Source organism: Equus asinus, chromosome 2 (assembly GCF_041296235.1).
Source record: "Equus asinus isolate D_3611 breed Donkey chromosome 2, EquAss-T2T_v2, whole genome shotgun sequence".
In the NCBI taxonomy this organism is placed as follows: Eukaryota; Metazoa; Chordata; class Mammalia; order Perissodactyla; family Equidae; genus Equus; species Equus asinus.
The window spans coordinates 95,309,635-95,331,949 of NC_091791.1; the positions used below are offsets into that span (position 1 = coordinate 95,309,635).

The following is a 22,315-nucleotide window of genomic DNA, read 5'->3' on the forward strand; positions in this document are numbered from 1 at the left end:
GTATCTCGTCAGTCCCCTAATGATGAGCATTTGGATGGGCTTCCATTTTGGTTTTTCTAAATAATGGTGCAAAATAACCGTTTGCGTATATCATTTTATATTTTTTCAAGATAGGACCCCAGAAATGAGATTGATGGGTCAAAGAGTAAGTACATATGTAATTTTCTAGATATTGCCAAATTTCCCTCCAAAGGAGTTATACCATCTTGTACTGTCGCTACCGTTGTATGAGAGAGACCCCATTGTATTGGGGTCCACGGATGAACCTCAGGAGGTCATTGTTGCTGAAATTTTGTGCAGCATGTTAGGTCCGTTTGTCCAGGGACGGGTGTAGACATGCTGGCATTCTATCCCCTGTAATTGCTCATGCCTGACATACAGAAGCACTGAGTGTGATCTGTTAAATAATGATTGTGTTTTGTTAGATTCTCAGAGGAGTCCGGATTCCATAGAGTCATCTGAGGGTGGTCACTTCTTTCAAAGCACCTGAGATGGAGTGCTTGCTACGTTTCTTTCTTCTTTTTTAAAAAAATCTGGCCTAAGATTATTCTTGAGCATCTTCATAACTGAACAGACTGGGACATTCCTGGGAGAGGGGAGAAGCTCATTCCCTTGCCACCACAAAGAGCCAGCTGTGTCAGCCTTATGACGAAAACACTCCTCCAGGGGCTGGAGGAGCTGGTCTCTGGGAGGACAGACACGTGCATACAGGCAGTCCTCAGGCAGTGTGACAAGTGCTGTGTGAACTGCCTGGGGAAGGAGGAACTTTCTGTGTCGTCTGAGAAAGCTTGGGGAATGAGAGATCTGCATCTTGCAGGTGGGGAGATATTTCCCGAGCCGAGAGGTTGGGTGGGGTCTTCGTGTGGCAAGTGTGGCGATCGACAAGTGTGAAATGTGAGCAGCCGATGGCAGGATGTTCTGTGTAGTTAGAGGCCTGGATGTTGGAGGCAGAAGAGATGCCCCGAGGTGAGACGGAGTGTGAGGAGCCTCATGTGCTGTTCTCGGAAGCTTGAATTTTTTTATTCTTCGGCCTTGGAGATTCAAGGCCTTTTTTTTTTTTGAGGTGGACCTTTGTGATGCTTTCTAAAATGACTCTCCTGGCTTGGGAGCAGCATCTTAGTAGTCATTAAGGTAACCACCCTGGAATCAAGAGTTGGGTGTGACTCCTGCCTCCGCCAGGTGCCACTGTGTGGTCCTGGACTGTCCCCTTATGCTCTTCGTGCTGGGCCTCCTCAGCTGACAGTGGGGATAATGACGCCCATCTCTCAGATGTGTTGTGAGGATTGAGAGAGAAGTGTTGTTTGGCACGTGGTCATCTTGCAGTCAACAATGGCAGTTGCCCTTTCCTCACTCCTGGACTGGAGGGGCCTTCAAGATTTTGAAACTATTTTGGTTGGAGTGGCTTCTGTGGAGCCTTTTTAGAAACTGTTAGAAGTTTCCTGGGGCCAGCGTGCTTGTGCCGTCCCTGATGGGAGGTGCCCGTGGCTGGTGACAGGATGTAACACTTTTTGGCCTCCCCAGACCGTACTTTTATTGTGCCTTAATTGAAAATTTCCTGCATTAATGCAAAGATGCTTATCTTTAGAAGTGAGGAGTCCGAGATGGAGTCAATGTATCTTCAGAAGCACCTTGGGGCGTGTCTAACTCAAGGTCTTGCAGAGGTGGCGAGAGTCCGCCCCGTGGACCCAATAGAGTATTTAGCGTTGTGGATCTACAAGTATAAGGAGAACGTGACCATGGAGCAGCTGGTAAGCGTGGGTCTTCTTTCAGAAAGTTAGAAGAGTACAATAATTGGTCCAGTTTGTCTGCTTTTTAAAAAGTTCAATATTATTTCTTTCTGTTATAAAAATAGTATGTTTATTATACTAAAACTTGAACATGAAAAAGTAGAAGAAGAAAACAATACCCAAAGAAGACCTCTATTTAGATTTTTAGGTGTTTTCTTCTAGTCTTTTTATCTGTACATTTGTCTGTAGATATTTTTATATAATTGTGATCATATTCAATGGATAATTTTAATTTTGTGTTTCTTGTTCGAATAAAACACACATTTCCCCAAATCATTATATAGTTTCCAAGTGGATAGACTATAATTTACTTAGCCCTTTTCCTATTGTTGGTAATTAAGATGCTTTCAAAATTGTTTTGTCTCTAATTAGTCATGTGATATTGTTTCTAAACAATCCTAGAGACAACAGGAAATGGCTGACTTGGCACGAGAGAGACAGCACGCCCTGATGGAGCAGGAAATGATGGAGAGGCTTAGAGCAGAGGAGCTCCTGTTTCAGCAGGTGAGATGAGTAAGAGAGTTCAGCGGTGACTGGAATTAGCATCATCAACCTCTGTGTGATGCAACCCAAGAGCTGAAAAACTCCCCATCTTGGGTTACTTGGCTGTAGCTTTCTTAGGTTTTCCTCTTCACATTTGTGTCCGTCTTCGCTGGAGAAGCAGCAGCAGTGAGGTAGGAGGAAAACCCAGGGAGTGTGCCTTCCTCTGAGCTGAGGGGGAGAGCCTCTCAGTGAGACCTGAGTGATGAGCCCGGCCTGTCGCTGGTTGGGTGAGGACAGGACTGCGCAGGGCCCCTTCAAGGCCACTGGCGACCATGGCTGGTGTGGGTGGGGTGGGGCAGAGCAGGGGAGATGGGGAGTGTAGGTGATGCTTTCAAGGAAGTTTTCAGGGAGCGAGTTTTTTTTTTCTTTAAGAAACACAGTGGAAGTGGGGGAGAGTAGTCGATGTTAAGAAATAGAGGGAGATGATTTTTAAAGTCAGCTTTCCACAGAGACAAAGGGAAATTGAGTCTGGAACATAGGTTAGGAAGGTGAAAGGTCACTTCTTTGATTGAAGGAAAGAGGAGAGGCTGGGGTAGGTACGTGTAGGTGTATAGGTTTTGTGGCACACAGTTGAAAGCACTTTCTGCCTGACTTGTTTCTTCTTTATGAAGTGGGGACCACGATTGTCTTCCAAGAATGAGGTGGTGGGCTGGCAGGTGCGGGGAGGGTGGTGAAGGTGTGAAGTGGTGGCTTCCGACCGTGGCAGAGAGAACTGGCCAGGGAAACTTCGAATTTCTTAGTAGCACTGAGTACCTGGTGTGGCTGGAGACCCAGCATTTAAAATGTTGCCGTTTGGTTGGGCTTTGTTGATTACGTGATTTTTCTCCACTTAAGCCTAGATATCTGAGCGCAGATGTGGAAGAGGCAGACCTTTGACGGCAGTAGGTTTGGGGTAGCAGCACTGGGGAGGCGAATGTGTTGGTAAGAGAGTGCTTGAAGGGATACGGCATGGAGTATAAACAAGATGGGGGACGTTCCAGAGTGGCTTCTGGACTCGGTTAATTTATGGAGAGCGTCTGAACTAAATTTCAGTCACCCCTCTAGTTCTACCATATAGTACTTAACTCTAGAGTCTCAACTCGAGTCTACATATTTAAAACGGGAAAGAAGCCTGTTATTGGGATGTGTGGATAAAAAGGAAAATACAGACATGGCAAATAGCATCTCTGCCCAATCTCCCATCCTTGATTCTGGGGTAGAACATTCTAGGCGCCTTAGATGGATGTGCTGTTGAAAACTTGACTGCTTCTGAGTCTTCCTTGTTGAGTCATTTGGCTTATTCTTCTGGGAAGTTGCAGAGTGCTGAGTTCGATGTCAAATGATCATCCAAATGGGCAAGTATCTGCCAGGGTGGTCCCAGCTCTGAGTGAAGAGCTGCCCTTCCTCTTACAGCTCCTGTAGCTGGTATCTGTCCCCTGTCTATCAGAATAAGAACTTTTCAGCAATTCTCCTTCCCCAAGATGATGGCGTCACAAATATGGAGATGCTGAACTGTCTTTGGCTCGTCCATTGTACCTTACTTAGATAAAATCTGACAATACTGGAAATCAAACATCTCTCCAGCTGTGTCATGTAGACCGTATGAAGCAATCCACTGTGCATCAGACCCTAAGTATTGCATTGGGAGTGGAAGATACAGTAATATTCTGCAGAGATTTTATGGCCAGTAAAGAAGTGGCTTGGGGGGCAGAAATAGATGAGAGAGGGGACACGTGGAGAGGTAGACCAACAGAGAAGAGCTTAAGAGAGAGAGAGGGTAAAATGAAGAGCAACCGAGAGGCCTTTCCGTGCCCTTCGAGTCAAGTGAGCTGGAGGGTCAGACACTGCTCACCTCCCTGGTGGTTGCCGGAGCAGGTGTCCTTGAGGTCGGGACTGCTGACTTGAAATTCCTTGAGACTTCAGGTGCCCTCTAGCCAGCCCAGGTCCTTGTGGACAGGGAAGCATTTTTACTGCCATTTTCTACTTGAGCTTATTTTTGAAGAAAAAGCTTTTTTGTTTTGTATTTGTTTGAATATCTTTCAAATGGTTTTACTCATGTGTGGAGAAAGGAATTGGGTTTTGAAAATTTCCTGAAAATGTTAAGAAACTGAGTATGTTGACCAGCGTGGTTGATATTTAGCGACTGTTCTTTCATTATTGTTGAGACATTAGAGTTGTTTCACTTCCTCTGCCAACGTCTGAAAGTCGGTTGAAGGATGTGTTCCTGTGTTTCAGCTACCTGCCCCATCGCTCTTATCTTGCTGAGAATTATACAGGAATACCAAGAAATTACCTTTAACAACTCTTCAAGACTAAATATTAATCACTGTTTATTATCTCTTTATATGTAAAAATGTATTATTTTAAAAATGCATTTTAAAAAATGTAGTTTTAAGATGCTCTTAATGGAGTGAGCTCGTTAGCCTGTTTATGGAATGGAGCTGGACTGATGGTGAGAAAGTATTTTCTAGCTCAGGCTGGCAAACTCTCTCTGGAGAGGTAGATGGTTTATGATTTGCAGGCCAAGAGGTGAAACTGAGGATCTTATGTAGGTATTATGGTTTATTATGTAGATATAGCAAGAGAGAAAACAAACTTCCACAAATGTCTTATTGATGAAATAAAAAAAGGTAATAACATGTGAATACGATTTTTTTAAATACAGGCTTATTAATGAGGAAATAAATTCTAGGGTTTTTTTTTTTTTTTTTTAAAGATTTTATGTTTCCTTTTTCTCTCAAAGTGCCCTGGTACATAGTTGTGTATTTTTAGTTGTGGGTCCTTCTAGTTGTGGCATGTGGGATGCCACCTCAACATGGCTTGACGAGCAGTGCCACGTCCATGCCCAGGATTCAAACAGGCGAAACCCTGGGCTGCCGAAGCAGAGTGCACAAACTTAACCACTTGGCCATGGGGCCGGCCCCTGGGGTTTTTTTTTTTTTTTTTAAGTGAAATTTCTTTCTTTCTTTTTTCTTTTTTTTTTAATTAATGTTATGATAGATTACAACCTTGTGAGGTTTCAGTTGTACATTATTGTTAGTCATGCTGTGGGTACACCACTTCCCCCTTTGTGCACTCCCCCCAACCCCCCCCCCTTTTCCCTGGTAACCACCGATCAGATCTCCTTGTCAATATATTAACTTCCACCTATGAGTGGAGTCATATAGAGTTCGTCTTTCTCTGACTGGCTTATTTCACTTAACATAATACCCTCGAGGTCCATCCACGTTGCTGTGAATGGGCCAGTTTTGTCTTTTTTATGGCTGAGTAGTATTCCATTGTGTATATATACCATATCTTCTTTATCCAATCATCAGTTTCTGGGCATGTAGGTTGGTTCCACGTCTTGGCTATTGTAAATAATGCTGCGATGAACATAGGGGTGCAAGGGACTCTTGGGATTTCTGATTTCAGGTTCTTAGGATAGATACCCAGTAATGGGATGGCTGGGTCATAGGGTATTTCTATTTTTAACTTTTTGCGAAATCTCCATACTGTTTTCCATAGTGGCTGTACCAGTTTGCATTCCCACCAACAGTGTATGAGGGTTCCTTTTTCTCCACAACCTCTCCAACATTTGTCGCTCTTGGTTTTGGATGTTTTTGCCAATCTAACGGGTGTAAGGTGATATCTTAGTGTAGTTTTGATTTGCATTTCCCTGATGATTAGCGATGATGAACATCTTTTCATGTGTCTATTGGCCATATTTAAATCTTCTTTTGAGAAATGTCTGTTCATGTCCTCTGCCCATTTTTTGATCGGGTTGTTTGTTTTTTTGTTGTTAAGCAGTGTGAGTTCTTTGTATATTATGGAGATTAACCCCTTGTCGGATAAGTGGCTTGTAAATATTTTTTCCCAATTAGTGAGCTGTTTTTTTGTTTCAATCCTGTTTTCCCTTGCCTTGAAGAAGCTCTTTAGTCTGATGAAGTCCCATTTGTTTATTCTTTCTATTGTTTCCCTCAACTGAGGAGTTATAGTGTCCGAAAAGATTCTTTTGAAACTGATGTCAAAGAGTGTACTGCCTATATGCTCTTTTAGAAGACTTATTGTTTCAGGCCTAATCTTTAGGTCTTTGATCCATTTTGAGTTTATTTTGGTGTGTGGTGAAAAAGAATGGTCAATTTTCAATCTTTTGCATGTGGCTGTCCAGTTTTCCCACCACCATTTGTTGAAGAGACTTTCTTTTCTCCATTGTAGGCCCTCTGCTCCCTTGTCAAAGATTAGCTGTCCATAGATGTGTGGTTTTATCTCTGGGCTTTCAATTCTGTTCCATTGATCTGTGGACCTGTTTTTGTACCAGTACCATGCTGTTTTGATCACTGTAGCTTTGTAGTATGTTTTGAAATCGGGGATTGTGATTCCGCCGGCTTTGTTTTTCCTGCTCAGGATTGCTTTAGCAATTCGCGGTCTTTTGTTGCCCCATATGAATTTTAGGATTCTTTGTTCAATTTCTGTGAAGAATGTTCTTGGGATTCTGATTGGGGTAGCATTGAATCTGTGGATTGCTTTAGGTAGTATGGACATTTTAACTATGTTTATTCTTCCAATCCATGTGCATGGAATGTCTTTCCATCTCTTTATGTCGTTGTCAATTTCTTTCAAGAAAGTCTTGTAGTTTTCATTGTATAGATCCTTCACTTCCTTGGTTAAGTTTATCCCAAGGTATTTTATTCTTTTCGTTGCGATTGTGAATGGGATTGAGTTCTTGAGTTCTTTTTCTGTTAGTTCATTGTTAGTGTATAGAAATGCTACTGATTTATGTATGTTGATTTTATACCCTGCTACTTTGCTGTAGTTGTTGATTATTTCTAATAATTTTTCTATGGATTCTTTGGGGTTTTCTATATATAAGATCATGTCGTCTGCAAACAGCGAGAGTTTTACTTCTTCATTACCTATTTGGATTCCTTTTATTTCTTTTTCCTGCCGAATTGCTCTGGCCAACACCTCCAGTACTATGTTGAATAGGAGTGGTGAAAGTGGGCACCCGTGTCTTGTTCCTGTCCTCAGAGGGATGGCTTTCAGTTTTTGTCCGTTGAGTATGATGTTGGCTGTGGGTCTGTCATATATGGCCTTTATTATGTTGAGGTACTTTCCTTCTATACCCATTTTATTGAGGGTTTTTATCATAAATGGATGTTGGATCTTGTCAAATGCTTTCTCTGCATCTATTGAGATGATCATGTGGTTTTTGTTTTTCATTTTGTTGATGTAGTGTATCACGTTGATTGACTTGCGGATGTTGAACCATCCCTGTGTCCCTGGTATAAATCCCACTTGATCATGGTGTATAATCTTTTTGATGTATTGCTGTATTCGGTTTGCCAGAATTTTGTTGAGGATTTTTGTATCTATGTTCATCAGTGATATCGGCCTGTAGTTCTCCTTCTTTGTGTTGTCCTTGTCAGGTTTGGGGATCAGAGTGATGTTGGCTTCATAGAATGTGTTAGGGAGTACTCCATCTTCCTCAATTTTCTGGAATAGTTTGAGAAGAATAGGTATTAAGTCTTCTTTGAATGTTTGGTAGAATTCTCCAGAGAAGCCGTCTGGTCCTGGACTCTTATTTTTGGGGAGGTTTTTGATTACCATTTCCATTTCCTTACTTCTGATTGGCCTATTCCGATTCTCTATTTCTTCCTGATTCAGTTTGGGGAGGTTGTAGGAGTCTAGGAAGTTGTCCATTTCTTCCAGGTTGTTCAATTTGTTGGCATATAGTTTTTCATAGTATTCTCTTATGATGCCTTGTATTTCATTGGTATCTGTTGTGATTTCTCCTCTCTCATTCCTAATTTTATTTATTTGAGATTTCTCTCTTCTTTTCTTGGTGAGTCTGGCTAAAGGTTTGTCGATTTTGTTAATTTTTTCGAAGAACCAACTCTTTGTTTCATTGATCCTTTCTACTGTCTTTTTTGTTTCAATATCATTTATTTCTGCTCTTATTTTTATTATTTCCCTCCTTCTACTGACTCTGGGCTTTGTTTGTTCTTCTTTTTCTAGTTCTGTTAGGTGTCGTTTCAGGTTGCTTATGTGAGCTTTTTCTTGTTTAGTGAGGTGAGCCTGTATTGCGATGAATTTCCCTCTTAGGACTGCTTTTGCTGCATCGCAAATGATTTGGTATGTCATGTTCTCATTTTCATTTGTCTCCAGATAATATTTGATTTCTTCTTTAATTTCTTCAATGATCCATTGTTTGTTCAGAAGCGTGTTTAGTCTCCACATTTTTGCACCTTTCTCTGCTTTTTTCTTGTAGTTGATTTCTAGTTTCATAGCATTATGATCAGAAAAGATGCTTGATATTATTTCAACTCTCTTGTATTTATTGATGTTTGCTTTGGTTCCCAAAATATGGTCAATCCTTGAGAATGTTCCATGTGCACTTGAGAAGAATGTGTAACCTGCTGTTTTTGGATGAAGTGTTCCATATGTATCTAATAAGTCCATCTGGTCTAATTCTTCATTTAATTCTATTATTTCCTTGTTGATTTTCTGTCTGGATGTTCTGTCCATTGGTGTTAATGGTGTGTTGAGGTCCCCTACTATTATTGTATTGTTGTTGATGTCTTCTTTTAGTTCTGTTAAGAGTTGCTTTACAAATTTTGGTGCTCACGTGTTGGGTGCGTATATATTTATAAGTGTTATATCTTCTTGGTGGAGAGTCCCTTTTATCATTATATACTGTCCTTCTTTGTCTTTCTTTATCTGTTTTGCTTTGAAGTCTACCTTGTCTGATATTAGTATAGCGACACCTGCTTTCTTTTGTTCATTATTAGCTTGGAGTATTGTTCTCCATCCCTTCACTCTGAGTCTGTGTTTGTCTTTGGGGCTGAGGTGTGTTTCCTGGAGGTGGCATATTGTTGGGTCTTGTTCTTTGATCCATCCTGCCACTCTGTGTCTTTTGATTGGGGAGTTCAATCCATTTACATTTAGAGTGATTATTGAGATGTGGGGGCCTACCACTACCATTTTATGTCTTGTTTTCTGGTTTTCTTCAATTTCCTTTGTTTCTCGTCCCATGGTTTAATCTGTTCTGATGAAGAGCTGCTACTCTCTGTTGTTGTCCTTCTACTTATCTCCTCTGCTCTTCGTTTTGTAGCCCCTTTCCTTTTTTTGATTTTTCAGGAATGAGGGTTTTCCTGAGGATTTCCTGAAGAGGAGGTTTTGTGGCAATGAACTCCCTTAATTTTTGTTTATCTGGGAAAGTTTTTATTTCTCCATCGTATTTGAAGGATATTTTTGCTGGGTAGAGAATTCTCGGCTGCAGGTTTTTGTCCTTCAGATTTTTGAATATATCATTCCACTCTCTTCTAGCCTGTAAAGTTTCTGCTGAGAAATCTGCTGATAGCCTGATGGGGGTTCCTTTGTAGGTTAGTTTCTTTTGCCTGGCTGTCCTTAGTATTTTCTCCTTGTCGTTGACTTTTGCTAGCTTCACTACTATATGCCGTGGGGTTGGTCTTCTTGCATTGATAAAGTTTGGAGATCTATTGGCTTCTGTCACCTGAAGATCCATCTCTCTCACCAGATTTGGGAAGTTCTCAGCCATTATTTCTTTGAAGAGGCTTTCTGCCCCTTTCTCCTTCTCTTCTCCCTCTGGTATACCTATAATCCTTACATTGCATCTCCTAATTGTTTCTGATAGTTCTCGGAGAGTTTCTTCATTCCTTTTTAGTCTTACTTCTCTCTCCTCCTCTGCCTGCAGCATTTCTATATTCCCATCTTCCAAATTGCTAATTCTTTCCTCCATATTATCGGCCCTACTGTTCAGTGCATCTAGATTTTTCTTAATCTCCTCTATTGTGTTCTTCATTTCCAGTATTTCTGTTTGGTTCTTCTTTATCGTATCAAACTCTTTTGTGACATAGCTCCTGAACTCATTGAGTTGTCTATCTGAATTCTCTCTTAACTCATTGAGTATTTTATCGATGGCCGTTTTGAAGTCATCGTCATTTAGGTTATATATTTCATTTTCTTTGGGATTGTTTTCTGTGTATTTGTTATTTTCCTTCTGTTCTTGAGATTTAATGTATTTTTTCATATTGCTTAATGTTGTAGATTTATGCCTCCGCATAGAGATAGAGTTTAGTTGCTCCTTCCGCTTGTTTCTGCTGCTGTGCTGGGGGAGCAGCTGTTTATACTGCACCAACCAGGAACCCTATCCACAGTTGCTAACTGGGCCTGGGCCCCTCCTCATAGTCACAGTGGTCCTTTGGATTCCCTCTTCTGCCATGGGGGCCGTCACGGGGGGGCTTCAGGCTGCTGGTGCCTACTGTTGCAGCCCACCTAGACGTGCTCCCTCCTTGGGGTCTGCAACAGTGTCATGGGCTTTTCCAGCGGCTAGGGGTAGGATCACTTATATTTGCCGCTCTGTCACTGTCAGCACCTACAAAATCTCACTTGTCCACTATGGGTCGCAGCAGAGCTATGGGCATCTTCTACAGTCTGTGGTTAGCTCACCTAACTATGCTACTTTTGTCCCGGGGTCTTCCAGCCTTGTGGCTGCCGGATGGGTGCTCTCTACTAGTGCTGTACAGAGGCTTTCGCTGAGGCTGCTGTGAGCCTGTAGGGTTTCCCCCTAGGCTACGGAGCCGGGTCGCTGGAACTCCAGCCAGCCCCAGTCCTGTTCCCCAGGAACTCGGGGAGCCCTTTGCCCTGTCTGGGGGATAGCCGGAGATCCTGATTTCAGTGGTAGCTGGTCAGCTGCTGCCCTGCCTGATATTCTCCTCTCCGGGACCCTCCCAGTGTTGTGGATGCTGGGTGTGGCCCCTCCGCTAATGGCAGACAGAGAGTTTTGTCTGCTGCCCGGGCGGAACTCTGGAGCTTCCCCCCTGGGCTGCGGAGCTGGCCTCTGGAGCTCCACCCTGCCCCAGTCCTCTCCGAGATCTCCGGCAATCCCTTGCCCCACAGGGCAGGCAACGGCAGCTGGGGTTCGCCGCGCCCTCTGGGATTCTCTCCGGGACTTTCGCGGAGTTGTGAATGCTGGGCGTGGCCCTCTGCTAATGGCAGACAGAGAGTTTTGTCTGCTGCCCAGGCGGAACTCTGGAGCTTCCCCCTTGGGCTGCGGAGCTGGCCTCTGGAGCTTCACCCAGCCCCAGTCCTCTCCAAGATCTCCGGCAATCCCTTGCCCCACAGTGCAGGCAGTGGCAGCCGGGGGCCCACCGTACCCTCTGTGATTCTCTCTGGGACCCTCCGGGCACCGTGGACCCCAGGCAGGATCTCCCCGCCAATGGCGACACGAGACTCTCCCTGCGGGCTCAGGTGTGTAACTCTAGAGTTTCCCTCTGCATTTAGGAGTAATTGCGGGGGGTTTAGGTAGGGTTCTGGTCACCTGTTTCCACTGTCGCTCCTCTGGTGTGTGCTCGCTCCTGCCCTAGGTGTGTGTTGATCTTCTGGGGGCATCCGCTGGAAGAAAGCCGCTTGCAGGTACTAGGCTGTTCGGTCGGGGTCGGAGAGTTTTCACCTATCTCCACCTCCTCCAGGAGGGAAGTCCGTCTGCCTTCCAGTGTATAGTCGCGTGGGTCTCTCAGACGTCCTGAGATGCTATCTGGATATCCTTTGTTAAGCGATGAGTGTCCAAATAATTGTAGACTCAAAGGGGGAGAGACAAAGAGGACTACTCACGGCGCCATCTTGGATCTTCCCTCTTTCTTTTTTCTTTTTTAATGCTTTTTGGTGAGGAAGATTGTCCCTGAGCTAACACCTGTTGCCAGTCCTCCTGTTTTTCCTCCCCAAAGCCCCAGTACATATTTGTGCATCCTCGTTAAGTGCTTCTAGCTCTTCTGTGTGGGACGCCACCACAGCGAGGCCCTATGGCTGGTGTGTAGGTCTGCGTCCAGGATCCAAACTGGTGAACCCAGGCCGCGGATGTGGAGTGCTAAAACTTAACCACTGTGCCACCTGGCGGACCCCAAATTCTAGTTTTAAAGATAACATTTCATTTAGTTGGAGTTCAAAGTTAATGTTCTTTATCATCACTATTAATTGAAAATGTTTATCTGTTAGTGCTGATCTGTAATGAGATTTTATGTACTTCATCTTTGAAAATATCTTTTTACACAGATAGGTCCTGCCAAAGATTGATACCAGTCCATGTGCATATGATTTCACTTGAGCATATTCATCTTTTGGAAGGCATCTGCAGAATTCTGTTAGACTTTTCTCTTGATGTGTGCCTTTTAGGGTGTCATTACCTTGTAGATAATCACTTCCAAAAGAGAGTTGGTGAATGCTTCTCAATTACACAGTTAAATGGGTTTTGAAATATGGAAATTTCCTCTGCTCTTACAGCAAGGCCTAAAAACATTCAATACAATAGATTGAACAATAGTTTGAGCTTTGAAAATACATCCACTGCCACTTTGTGTGGGATGGACATCTAGTTTCATGTTTCAGTTTTTTGATGGCACTGGAAGTGTACAGTGCAGCTTGACATTTTGATTCAAACAACCTGAATTGTTGTCGAAATAACTTTTTTGCAGTTTAAGTTTTACATGTAAGTGCTGTTTTGCCTAATGATTTTAGGGTGTATTGATTAAAAAACATTATTAAGTCTGCAGCAACAGCTAATTTCCAAAGCCATTTATGTTGGATAATAGTGGTCGAGAATGGTTCTTCTCATTTAGAAAAGTTTCAGTCTTGGCTCTGAGCTCAAAAATTCACAATAAAACATGACCGTTACCACTGTGAAGCCGTGGAACTGCTGTGTGGTAGGGCAAGTCAGGATATATGTTCAGCTTCTGTTTCTGACAGAAATCCACAGAACTGATAAGTTCCTGAGAGTGTATGAGGGACGCTGTTGACACCACTGGCTCGATAACACGTGATAACTTCAAATATTTTCTGCACAGTAGCTGCTATTGAATAATACAATGAATACTTGTAGCCTTTATACACTGTATTTTCTCAAGCTTTGTAAATTTGTCCAACTAAACTGTCCTTTTTCTGTTGCACACGTTTTTATCGCTGTTGGCTGTAGCACATCTCAGCAGGGTTCACTTCTGGTTGTGCTGAGTTAATGTTTCTCAACTTCTTCGAAAATACTCTTCCCTATATTTATCCCATGAAGACTATTCATAGGAGCTGATTTTTCACTCACTTCAAACTCAGTATCGACTCCTTGCGTAAACGACAACAACTGAGCAGATTTGGGAGCTTTGCCTGCCCATCGAGAGTCGGGGAAAACTACTCAAAATCATTTGCCTCTTTTCAGTTGACTATCGATGTCGCTCCCAGTGTCATCAACTATGTGAGCAACTGTTCTTGCCAAAAGGCTAATAATCTTAAATTGGTTTATTTTTTCCTGGACACTGAAATCAAACATATTTCAGTTAAATCACCATTGATAAGTGTATTTCCTTGCTTGGCTGAAAATGGGCCACTTGGAAACTTAATTACATTGTAGCCTCATTTTCGTTTTTAATTTTTGTGAAGAAATTCTGCTCTGATGAAGTAAGTCTGTTTTAAGTTTTCTAAAATCTTTGACCTTTGGTTTCGTGTGAGTTAAGAGTGTTGTGATGAATGCTTAATCTGGTGATGTTGATATTCATTGCATTCTTTTAGTACAGTGTCATCGCATGATAAATGATTAATTTGATAATAAAGTAATGCACACTCCAAAAGGACAATATTCAAAATCCACTTCTTTTCTCGTTTTGACATGATGAGTATGAACTGATGAAAAACTGTTGCAGTATGGTGATCCCAGGGCTCCTAATGCTGTTGAGTGACAGTGGCGTCACTGTCATCTGTGGTGAGATGAGAGCACCGCCTGTGGTCTCCGTTGCAGCTGTGCTATTGTGGGAAATCAGTCATAGACAACAAGGAAGGGACTGAGCGTGGCAATGTTTCCATAAAACTTTTGTTTATAGACATTGAGATTTGAATTTCATATGATTTTCATGTGTCATGAAATATCATTATTCTTTTGATATATGTCAGGCATTAAAAAATGTATAAAAACCGTTTTTAGCTCGTGAGCTGTATGCAAACAGAAGTTGGGTCAGATTTGGCCCACAGAATTTAGTTTGCTGGCCTCTGTTCTAGCGTGGCATATATGTTGAGTTGGGACCAAATATGTTGTTGATTGTCTATAGTTTCAGATAATATACTTAAGATTTTCTCGTCTACTGTTCTACAACCAAGGTTTGCCTATTTGAAGACCTATCTATGCTTAAAGAGATCGTATCTGAAAAAATTAAGGCAATCTCATTTACAGCTTCAAGACAAACAGAGAAAATAACTTGATTTTATAAACGGTGCTTTTCTAAAATTAGCGATTAAGGAAGTTTCCTTTTTTATTTGGACTTCAGGAAATATTTGTAAAACCTAAAGTATTGGGTGTTAGTGCCCATTTATTTGTGTAAGTTTCTGAAACTTAGGTGGGCATAGGCTTAATTGTCCTGGGACATTTCAGAGTGATAGAGTTAACTCCTTGCCGTTGAGCTGACTCTAATACGGCTTATTTCTTTCTGAATGTTCAGCAACAGCTGGCATTCCAGCTGGAGTTGGAAATGCAGGAAAAAGAGAGACAGAGAACAGAGGAACTGCAGAGAGCTCAAGAACAATTGGAAAAGGTAATTTGAAGTTTTTTAAATGTCTGTTTTATTTAAAACCTCTTAGAATCCTCGAACTGTTTCTTCCGGCTGTTGTCACGTGCGATTCATAGTCTGAAGACCTGCCACGCATTAGCTGTGTGACTTAACCAAGTCTTCAAACCTTTCTAGTCTCAGTTTACCTTTTTGAAAATAGGGATAACAGTGTCATATTATTAGCAACATCTCACTGGGTTGTAAGGATCAGGTAAGATCGTGTATGTGAAACTGCTTTGTGAGCAGTCGAGTTCTCGAATAGTAACATTGTCAACATTTTAGTCAAGAGATAGTTGTTCCTAATTAAGGTAGCTGATGTTGAAGGTTAAGTTTTTTATTATATTGGGAGTATTCTGATCTCTGAGACAGCAGTATGTCTTTTTTCTTTATGTTAGATGTATTATCAACAATAATTTACATTTTACACACGTTTTTGTATGTATTTTCATGTCTTTCATTAAATAAATTATTTAGTAACTTATATCGAAAAAGTCCATCTCCACTGACTGTGTCTGTGTACTTCATGTCAAGCCTCTAGTCTGACCAGTGTTTCCTTGTATCCAGAAATTTGCTTCATGTAGACTAAACTTTTGAATGACTGACTTATACTGTTTACCTGGATGTTACAGGTTGTGTGCTTGGAGCTGGTATCTATCACTCAAATGTTACTCCCCCATTTATTCCATAGTTAAAATTTAAAACAGAAGCAGGTTTCACAGAATATGCTTACTAATAGCTTAGAAGAGAGCTTCATTATTTAAGGCAATTAAACAAATTTGGAAGGGTGAATTGAATAAAAAAGATGAGATTGTTTTTTCTTTTTTTTTAATTGATGTAATGTTGGTTTATCACATCATATAAATTTCGGGTGTACATCATTGTCTTTCAATTTCTGCGTAGACTACATCATGTTCACCACCCAAGGACTAATTACCATCCGTCACCACACACATGTGCCCAGTCACCGCTTTCCTCCTCCTCCCGCCCCTTCCCCTTTGTAACCAGCAATCTAATCTCTGTCTCTATGAGTTTGTTTGTTGTTGTTTTTATCTTCTATTTATAAGTGAGATCATGCAGTATTTGACTTTCTCTCTCTGACTTATTTCACTCAGCATAACACCCTCAAGGTCCATCCATGTTGTCACAAATGGCAGGATTTCATCTTTCTTATGGCTGAGTAATATTCCATCGTGTATAAATACCACATCTTCTTTATCCATTCGTCCCTTGATGGGCACCTAGGTTGCTTCCAAATCTTGGCTAGTGTGTATAATGCTGCCATGAACCTAGGGCTGCATGTGTCTCTATGTCTTTGTGTCTTCTTGCTCTTTGGATAAATACCCAGCAGTGGAATAGCTGGATCATATGGGAGATCTATTCTTAATTTTCTGAGGATGCTCCATATTGCTTTCCATAGTGGCTGCACCAGTTTGTGTAAACTAGTGGGAGGGTTCCCCCCAGCAGTGTACGAGGGTTCCCTTCTCTCCACATCCTCTCCAACACTTGTTTCCTGTCTCATTAATAATAGCCCTTCTGACGGGCATGAGGTGATAGCTCTTTGTAGTTCTGATTTGCATTTCTCTGATAATTAGTGATGTTGAACATCAAAAAGATGAGATTTTAAAAGGATAAAGCCAAAGCCCTGTACATAGTGTTACTGACATCATCTCAGTCTGAGTGCAGTCAGATGCATGGATATACATGTGCACGCACACACACATATAAATGCATACCCCCTTTCTCTTCAGTTAATATTCAGAATCTAAAATGAAAGAAGAAAACCCAGAATGCATTAAGAAGACAGTGTCTAAATGATACGAGAATTGAAAGTATTTTTTATCAAGATGCCCTGAGAGCTCTGTTTGACTGCTAGAAAGTCTGTGGTTTGTAGGAGGAGTTGGACTCTGTTTCATGGCTTCAGAGGGTCACACCCATGTTGTTCACTATCTGCAGGATCAGCGGACTGTGGGACCAAAGCCACAATAACTTAGTCATCTGTATTCCTCCTGGCTTATCACGCCTCACCTCTCCTGCAGAGGACCCATGACCCATGCCTCACACGTTGCACAGAGGCGAGGCCATTCGTCTCCTTCCACCCTGACCTTCTTGTGGCTGCAGAGACATGACTTAAACTATCATTTGTGAAGGGAAGTTTATTGGAAGGATCCTGGGTTTGAGAAACTAAACCGTGAAGGACTCTGGTACAGTTGGGCCTTCCAGACCTTTGGGAGCAAGAGAATCCAGTGCCACCAGGGCTGTCACCTCTGCTCTTCTCTGGCCGTTAGTTCCAGTCTCTCACTATGACCCAGTTTGCTGCACGTGGCTGAGGAACGCGGTTCCCACTGCAGCCACGTGGTGGTGAGAGAAGACGTTCTCAGGAGAATGGAATGGTCTTGAGAAACAGTGCCATGTGTGTCCCGTGTAATCGGGGTGACCATATCCATCTATGTCCCCTGTAATTACCGCAGCCCTATATATGGTCACGAGCAGCCAGATGAATCAGCTCATGGTCAGCTAGGTGCCCCGCTGCCTTACAATGAGGAGAGAGAGGCCATGGCAAGGTGTGGCTTGGTTAGAAGAATGATTTCACACTCAGAACGAGGCCGCCCATGTGCTCAGAGGTCTCGAGGGCACTGCTCAGGTCCTAGAGAGACGGTTCACCCATCGGATAGGGACTTGGGCCAGATTCATTCTTTCAGAAATATTTTCTTCTTTCTTATTATGTGTAAAATTCTACTTAACTGCGGGTTCTCTTTAAACTCTCTTATTTTAAGAATTTACTAAAATTTTTGGTCACTTTTCACGTTTGCTAATAATTTGGCTTCAGGTTTAAGGTTTCAGCCCCTTTCATTTTTTTAAAAAGTTGTATGTAATTATAAGCAAAGCACAGCCATCTGCTGTTGGTATAAAGTATTAAGTGAGACTGGTCTGCAGTTGTGTATTGAGTGTATTTGGATCACTGCTTAAGAGGACAACGTTTTTGCTGTTAAATGGATCATAGCATTGTGTGAAAAGAGAAGTGCTTGAAAATTAAACATAGAATCAAGATTAAAAGAGTATTCCAAGTGTTTTTCTTCATTTTTATGTATTATAGGAGGCGAGACTGGATATGGACAGTATGGCTAAGAGTGAAGATACTTCACATTCAGAGGTGAGAAGGAGAAGTTATTCTGTGTTATGTGGAAGGAGTGAGTGTCCTGGAATGTCAAGGTTAATTCTGATACATTAATAGCTAAATTGTTAGTAAGAAGATTATCGAAGCTGATAGTCCAAGTATGTATGCTAGTAATGACAAGTCACAAATATGATGCACTTTAAAGGAAAATCTCAAAATGGATAAAAATTGGACATTCAGTTTGCCTTTGTCTTTTCAAAAACTAGAATATTGTGAGATATTGACCACACGATTACTTACAGTGGTATATTGTAAATTTTTGAATGTACTTTTTTAATAAGTCTTAGTGTTTATTTCTAGAATTCTTTGGTCATTAATGAGTATTGGTTCATTCCATTAATTAACAGTGTTGAATTTTGATGTTATAATTCAGAAATTTCTTATCAAAATGGAAAGAAAACTAATATATTATCTTTGAAGTCATTTAAAAGTAAAACTGGCTTTACGACTGTAGGATGCAGCAGCAGACTCAGGCAAGACGCTCGCTGAAATCAGTGATCGATACGGCGCGCCCAACCTGAGCAGAGTGGAGGAGCTCGATGAGCCGATGCTGTCAGACGTGAGTGTCTTTGGGAAAGTGGTGAAAGACCAGTTTGTCATGTTGGAAACCCTAGCGCGGATGAGCTGGGGTTTGGTTGACAACTGGGCCTTTTGCTTCAAAGAAAGAAAACCAGCTCCTGGGTGCGGACTGGATCCCTCAGTGACCTCCTGCCCTTTGGTGCACGTGTGCTGCTGGCCCCGGGTGAGGGTGGGTGCCTGTCTGGCCCCATACAAATGCTCAGAGAGGATGGGAAGTAGCTGGGAGCTGATGTTGAGATAGCAGCCTGCCCTCCTGTGCAGAGGGTGATCCATATACATTGAAGTTAGGCTTTGAAAATTTCAAAATGTCTTCAAAACATATATTTGAAATCATTTGGCAAAATACATAATCTTTAAATTAAGTTTTTGGGGCCAACATTTTGGTTCTCAGAAGTGAACCCTGGAAAAATAAATATCCCAGTGGAAGTGTCTGCTTTGACAGGATGTAAGTCCATTTGTTTGTTTCATAAACACACAGTGTTTTGTATGTGCCAGGTACGGTGCCCAGTCCCGTTGTGAATAAAACAGTTTTTGACCTTGTCTAGGGGAGAAACAGACAATTGGACAAGCAGTTATTAGTCACTGATAGAGTGACAGGTAACTTAGTGTGCAAACCGGCATCCTTTGAAGTGAGAGAGGAGCTACTGATGGTTGAGGCAGGTCAGCAGGTGTGGACTGGGGCTGTCTGCAGGTGGTACGTTTACTCGCCTTGTGCACTGACCAGGTGGGACAGCACCCAGCTGAGGACCCTGGTCAGGGCAGGCATCACCCTCAGTGATGGGGTGAGGAGAACGTGTGAAGACCCAGCGGGAGGAGAACATATCTGGAGAGTGTGAGGCCAGGAGGGACGAGAGGGGAGGCGGCAGAGAGAGGGGGGCTGGCTCACGACAGGGCTTGTGATTTGTGCTCAGATGTCCAGTTTGTGCCTCAAGGCAGTAGAGGCCGATGTGATGAGAACGGCCACCTGGCTACAGCGAGTGAAGAGAATGGGTAATAGCTTTGAGGAGACCTGTTAGCAGGCCATCATAGTAATCTAGAGAGAGATGACACTGGTGGCCTGAAGCAGTAAATGGTGTTTTTAAGAGCTGTTTGGAAAGTGGAACTGGAAAGACTTGGTGCTCATCATAATCAGTCAGTGGGTAAATTTTTATTAAGTGTCTGCTGTGTTTTGGTGCTATGCAGGGAGCTGGAAAGTTCCAGTGAACAAAACAGAGTGGTTCCTGCCCTTTGGGGGCCGTGGAACCAATGGACCAGAGCAGGGAAACCTGACCAAGCCTGGACGAGTCTTCTGGAGGAAATGAGTTTTAAGGAATCAGCCTGAGATAAACCCAGCGGATGGAGAAAGCAAGATGCTTTGGAGGATGTGAAATGGTCGAGTATTCTGGTAGGTTGTGTGGAGCTGGGAGAATGGTGTGATTTGAAGCTGGCGAGGGGTTAGAGGCCAGATCACCCTGGGCTCTGTACGCCGTGTCAGGGATTTTGGACTTTGGTGGGAGTCATTGGAAGGGTTGTGTAAGGGTTAGACGTGTGTTTTTAGAAGGTGGAGAGAGGATTTGCATAGACAGGAGTGGAAACAGAAGACCACTTGGGAGGTTCTTACAGTCATCCCGATGCAAGATGACCAGCCCACGGACCAGGGTGCAGACAGCAGAGCTGGGGACAGTGGAGTGGATTCCATATTGGCTGGGAGGATAAGGGGGAGAAAGAAGTCGGGGTGATGCCCTGATTTCTGCCTTGGACAACTGGACTCTTTACCATTTTTTGAGCTTTATCATTTGTTGAACATAGGAAGAGGAAGTTGGTTTTGTGAAAATGATGGCCTCAGTTGAGGCCATGTTGAGTTTCAGGTGACTCTGAGATATGCAGGTGAAAATGGCTGAAGACCAGTGACTGTATCATACAGGTCTGGAAGGCAGGAGAGAGCTCCCAGCAGGAGATGGGAATGCAGCATTCGCCAGCATCTGTACTAAGTGAAGCTAGGAGAGTGAGTGGGTACCTGGGAGAGCTTGCAGAATGTGAAGGAGCGGGCTCAGGGTGAAACCATTAGAAATTCCAACATTTAAGGGGTGGGCACAGGAAGACGACCCCTGCAAGAAAGACAAGGATGACAATAAGAGTATAGCAAGGGAAGTAGAAGAAAGGATGGGTTAATAAATACGTTGAGAACACAATGGTTATTATATTGAATTTGGATTTTATTTGAAATAATTTGAAACTATCAAAAAGTTTTATATACATAGTCAGATAGAAATTACCTAAACTCTATTTTCTTTGGCTTGTTGTATTAAAGCATATTTACTTTTTATTTTGCTTTTAGGTTGCATTAAACATTGACCAAGATTTGTAGGATCAACCAACTTAAGAGCAATAAATTATTCTGCCTGTTTCGAGTTTCAAAATACATGGTTCCCGGTTGTATTTTTTTCTTCCAAAGTTGAACTCCTCTTTTTTTTCCTTTAAAGACAGCTTCATAAATGGGATTCAAGGGTGGCCTAAAATTAGCTTAAAATATTGTTTTGGGTTCCCCAAGGCAACTGGTTATTCATGTGATTCTATTGAGAGAGCAGGAAAGGGAGGGTTTCCCAAAGTAACCCAAAGGGGCAAATGGGAGATGAGCTGAAAAGCACGTGTATCTACATGAGAAAGAGGCTACCTGAGGTGAAGGTCACTGGTCCTTGAGGAGTGGAAGAGGCCGCCGCTGTGTTGGCTCAGGCATTTTCAACATGCCTTAGACGTGGCGTTTCCTCCTGGGAGAGAACTCAAAGGTCTCCCGTTTGCTGGGAAGTGTTTATAGTCCATGCCTGTGATGGGACTGGGGTGGGGAAGGATACAGAGCTCCTGGGTACGGAGAAGCATCATTTCTTCCGGAACAACCAAGGGGCAGAAGTACTGGGCTGCCGTTGGAGGGAAGAGCTCCCTGAAAGTAAGCTGGGCACATGTTGCCTTGAGTAGGCGCTGTGTCGTCTGTGGACCCTGACTGTGTGTTTGGCGTCGTGGAAGTTTCCGGTCTATCTTTTGAGTTTTAGGGAGAGCTTGGCTTCCTTTATAAAATTCTTCCAAGTCTCAGTCTGTGTTATGAGTCCTTTCTGTTCCTGAAGGAAGGGTCTAGGCAGAGAAACGTAAATGCCGGGAAGAGGCTCCTTGTAAAAAAGAAAGTTCTGGTTTGGTTATAACGTACCTTTCTGTGGCCATGAGAACACAACAGCCTAGTTACTTAAATGGAAAGAGAAAAAGGGGAAAAAATGCGAAAGATACGGGTTTCATTAAAAAGCAGTGTTATCTTGTCACATCAGCATCGTGTGCATTTTTGGGTAAGAAGTCCTAGGTGCCCTGGAGACGTGACTTGTGTGTTAGTCAGGCTGCCAGGCCCTGGGCGCCCAGCATGGGTGACCTGCATTCACTCACCCAGGCAGGAGTGTCCAAGAGAGCAAGAGGGCGTAGTATCCCTCCGGGCCTCAGCCTCAGTCTGTGCGGTGCCATCACAGAGGGCTGGGGCAGAAGGGCAGGCCCAGAGGGCAGGGTGAGGCGCTATGGTCCTGGGGCAGGGGGTAGTCCTGTTTGAAGAGCTCCCATCAGAGCTGGGCATGGGAGGGAAGAGGTAGAATGGGGTGAAAAAGGAGAGGAAACAGGATCAGCCTCTGGGGAGAGAGCCTCACGAAGACTCAGCAGGT

The 22,315-nt window shown here is 42.9% G+C and overlaps 1 protein-coding gene across 2 annotated transcripts; it reads left to right on the top strand.

Moving 5' to 3' along the window:
- The first annotated feature begins 1,591 nt into the window (after positions 1 to 1,591).
- DYDC1 (DPY30 domain containing 1) lies at positions 1,592 to 21,039 on the top strand. 2 transcript variants are annotated; one of them, XM_070494063.1, is made up of 6 exons: positions 1,592 to 1,748; positions 2,190 to 2,291; positions 14,783 to 14,875; positions 17,985 to 18,041; positions 18,520 to 18,624; positions 20,962 to 21,039. In XM_070494063.1, exons 1-6 carry the CDS (start codon positions 1,602 to 1,604, stop codon positions 20,989 to 20,991), a joined length of 534 nt encoding a protein of 177 aa, XP_070350164.1. In that variant the 5' UTR covers positions 1,592 to 1,601; the 3' UTR covers positions 20,992 to 21,039. The 2 variants fall into 2 exon arrangements, with proteins under 2 accessions (XP_070350164.1, XP_070350168.1); XM_070494067.1 differs by lacking the exon at positions 20,962 to 21,039 and adding an exon at positions 19,827 to 20,028 and having other exon boundaries at positions 1,595 to 1,748.
- The last annotated feature ends 1,276 nt before the right edge of the window (positions 21,040 to 22,315 follow it).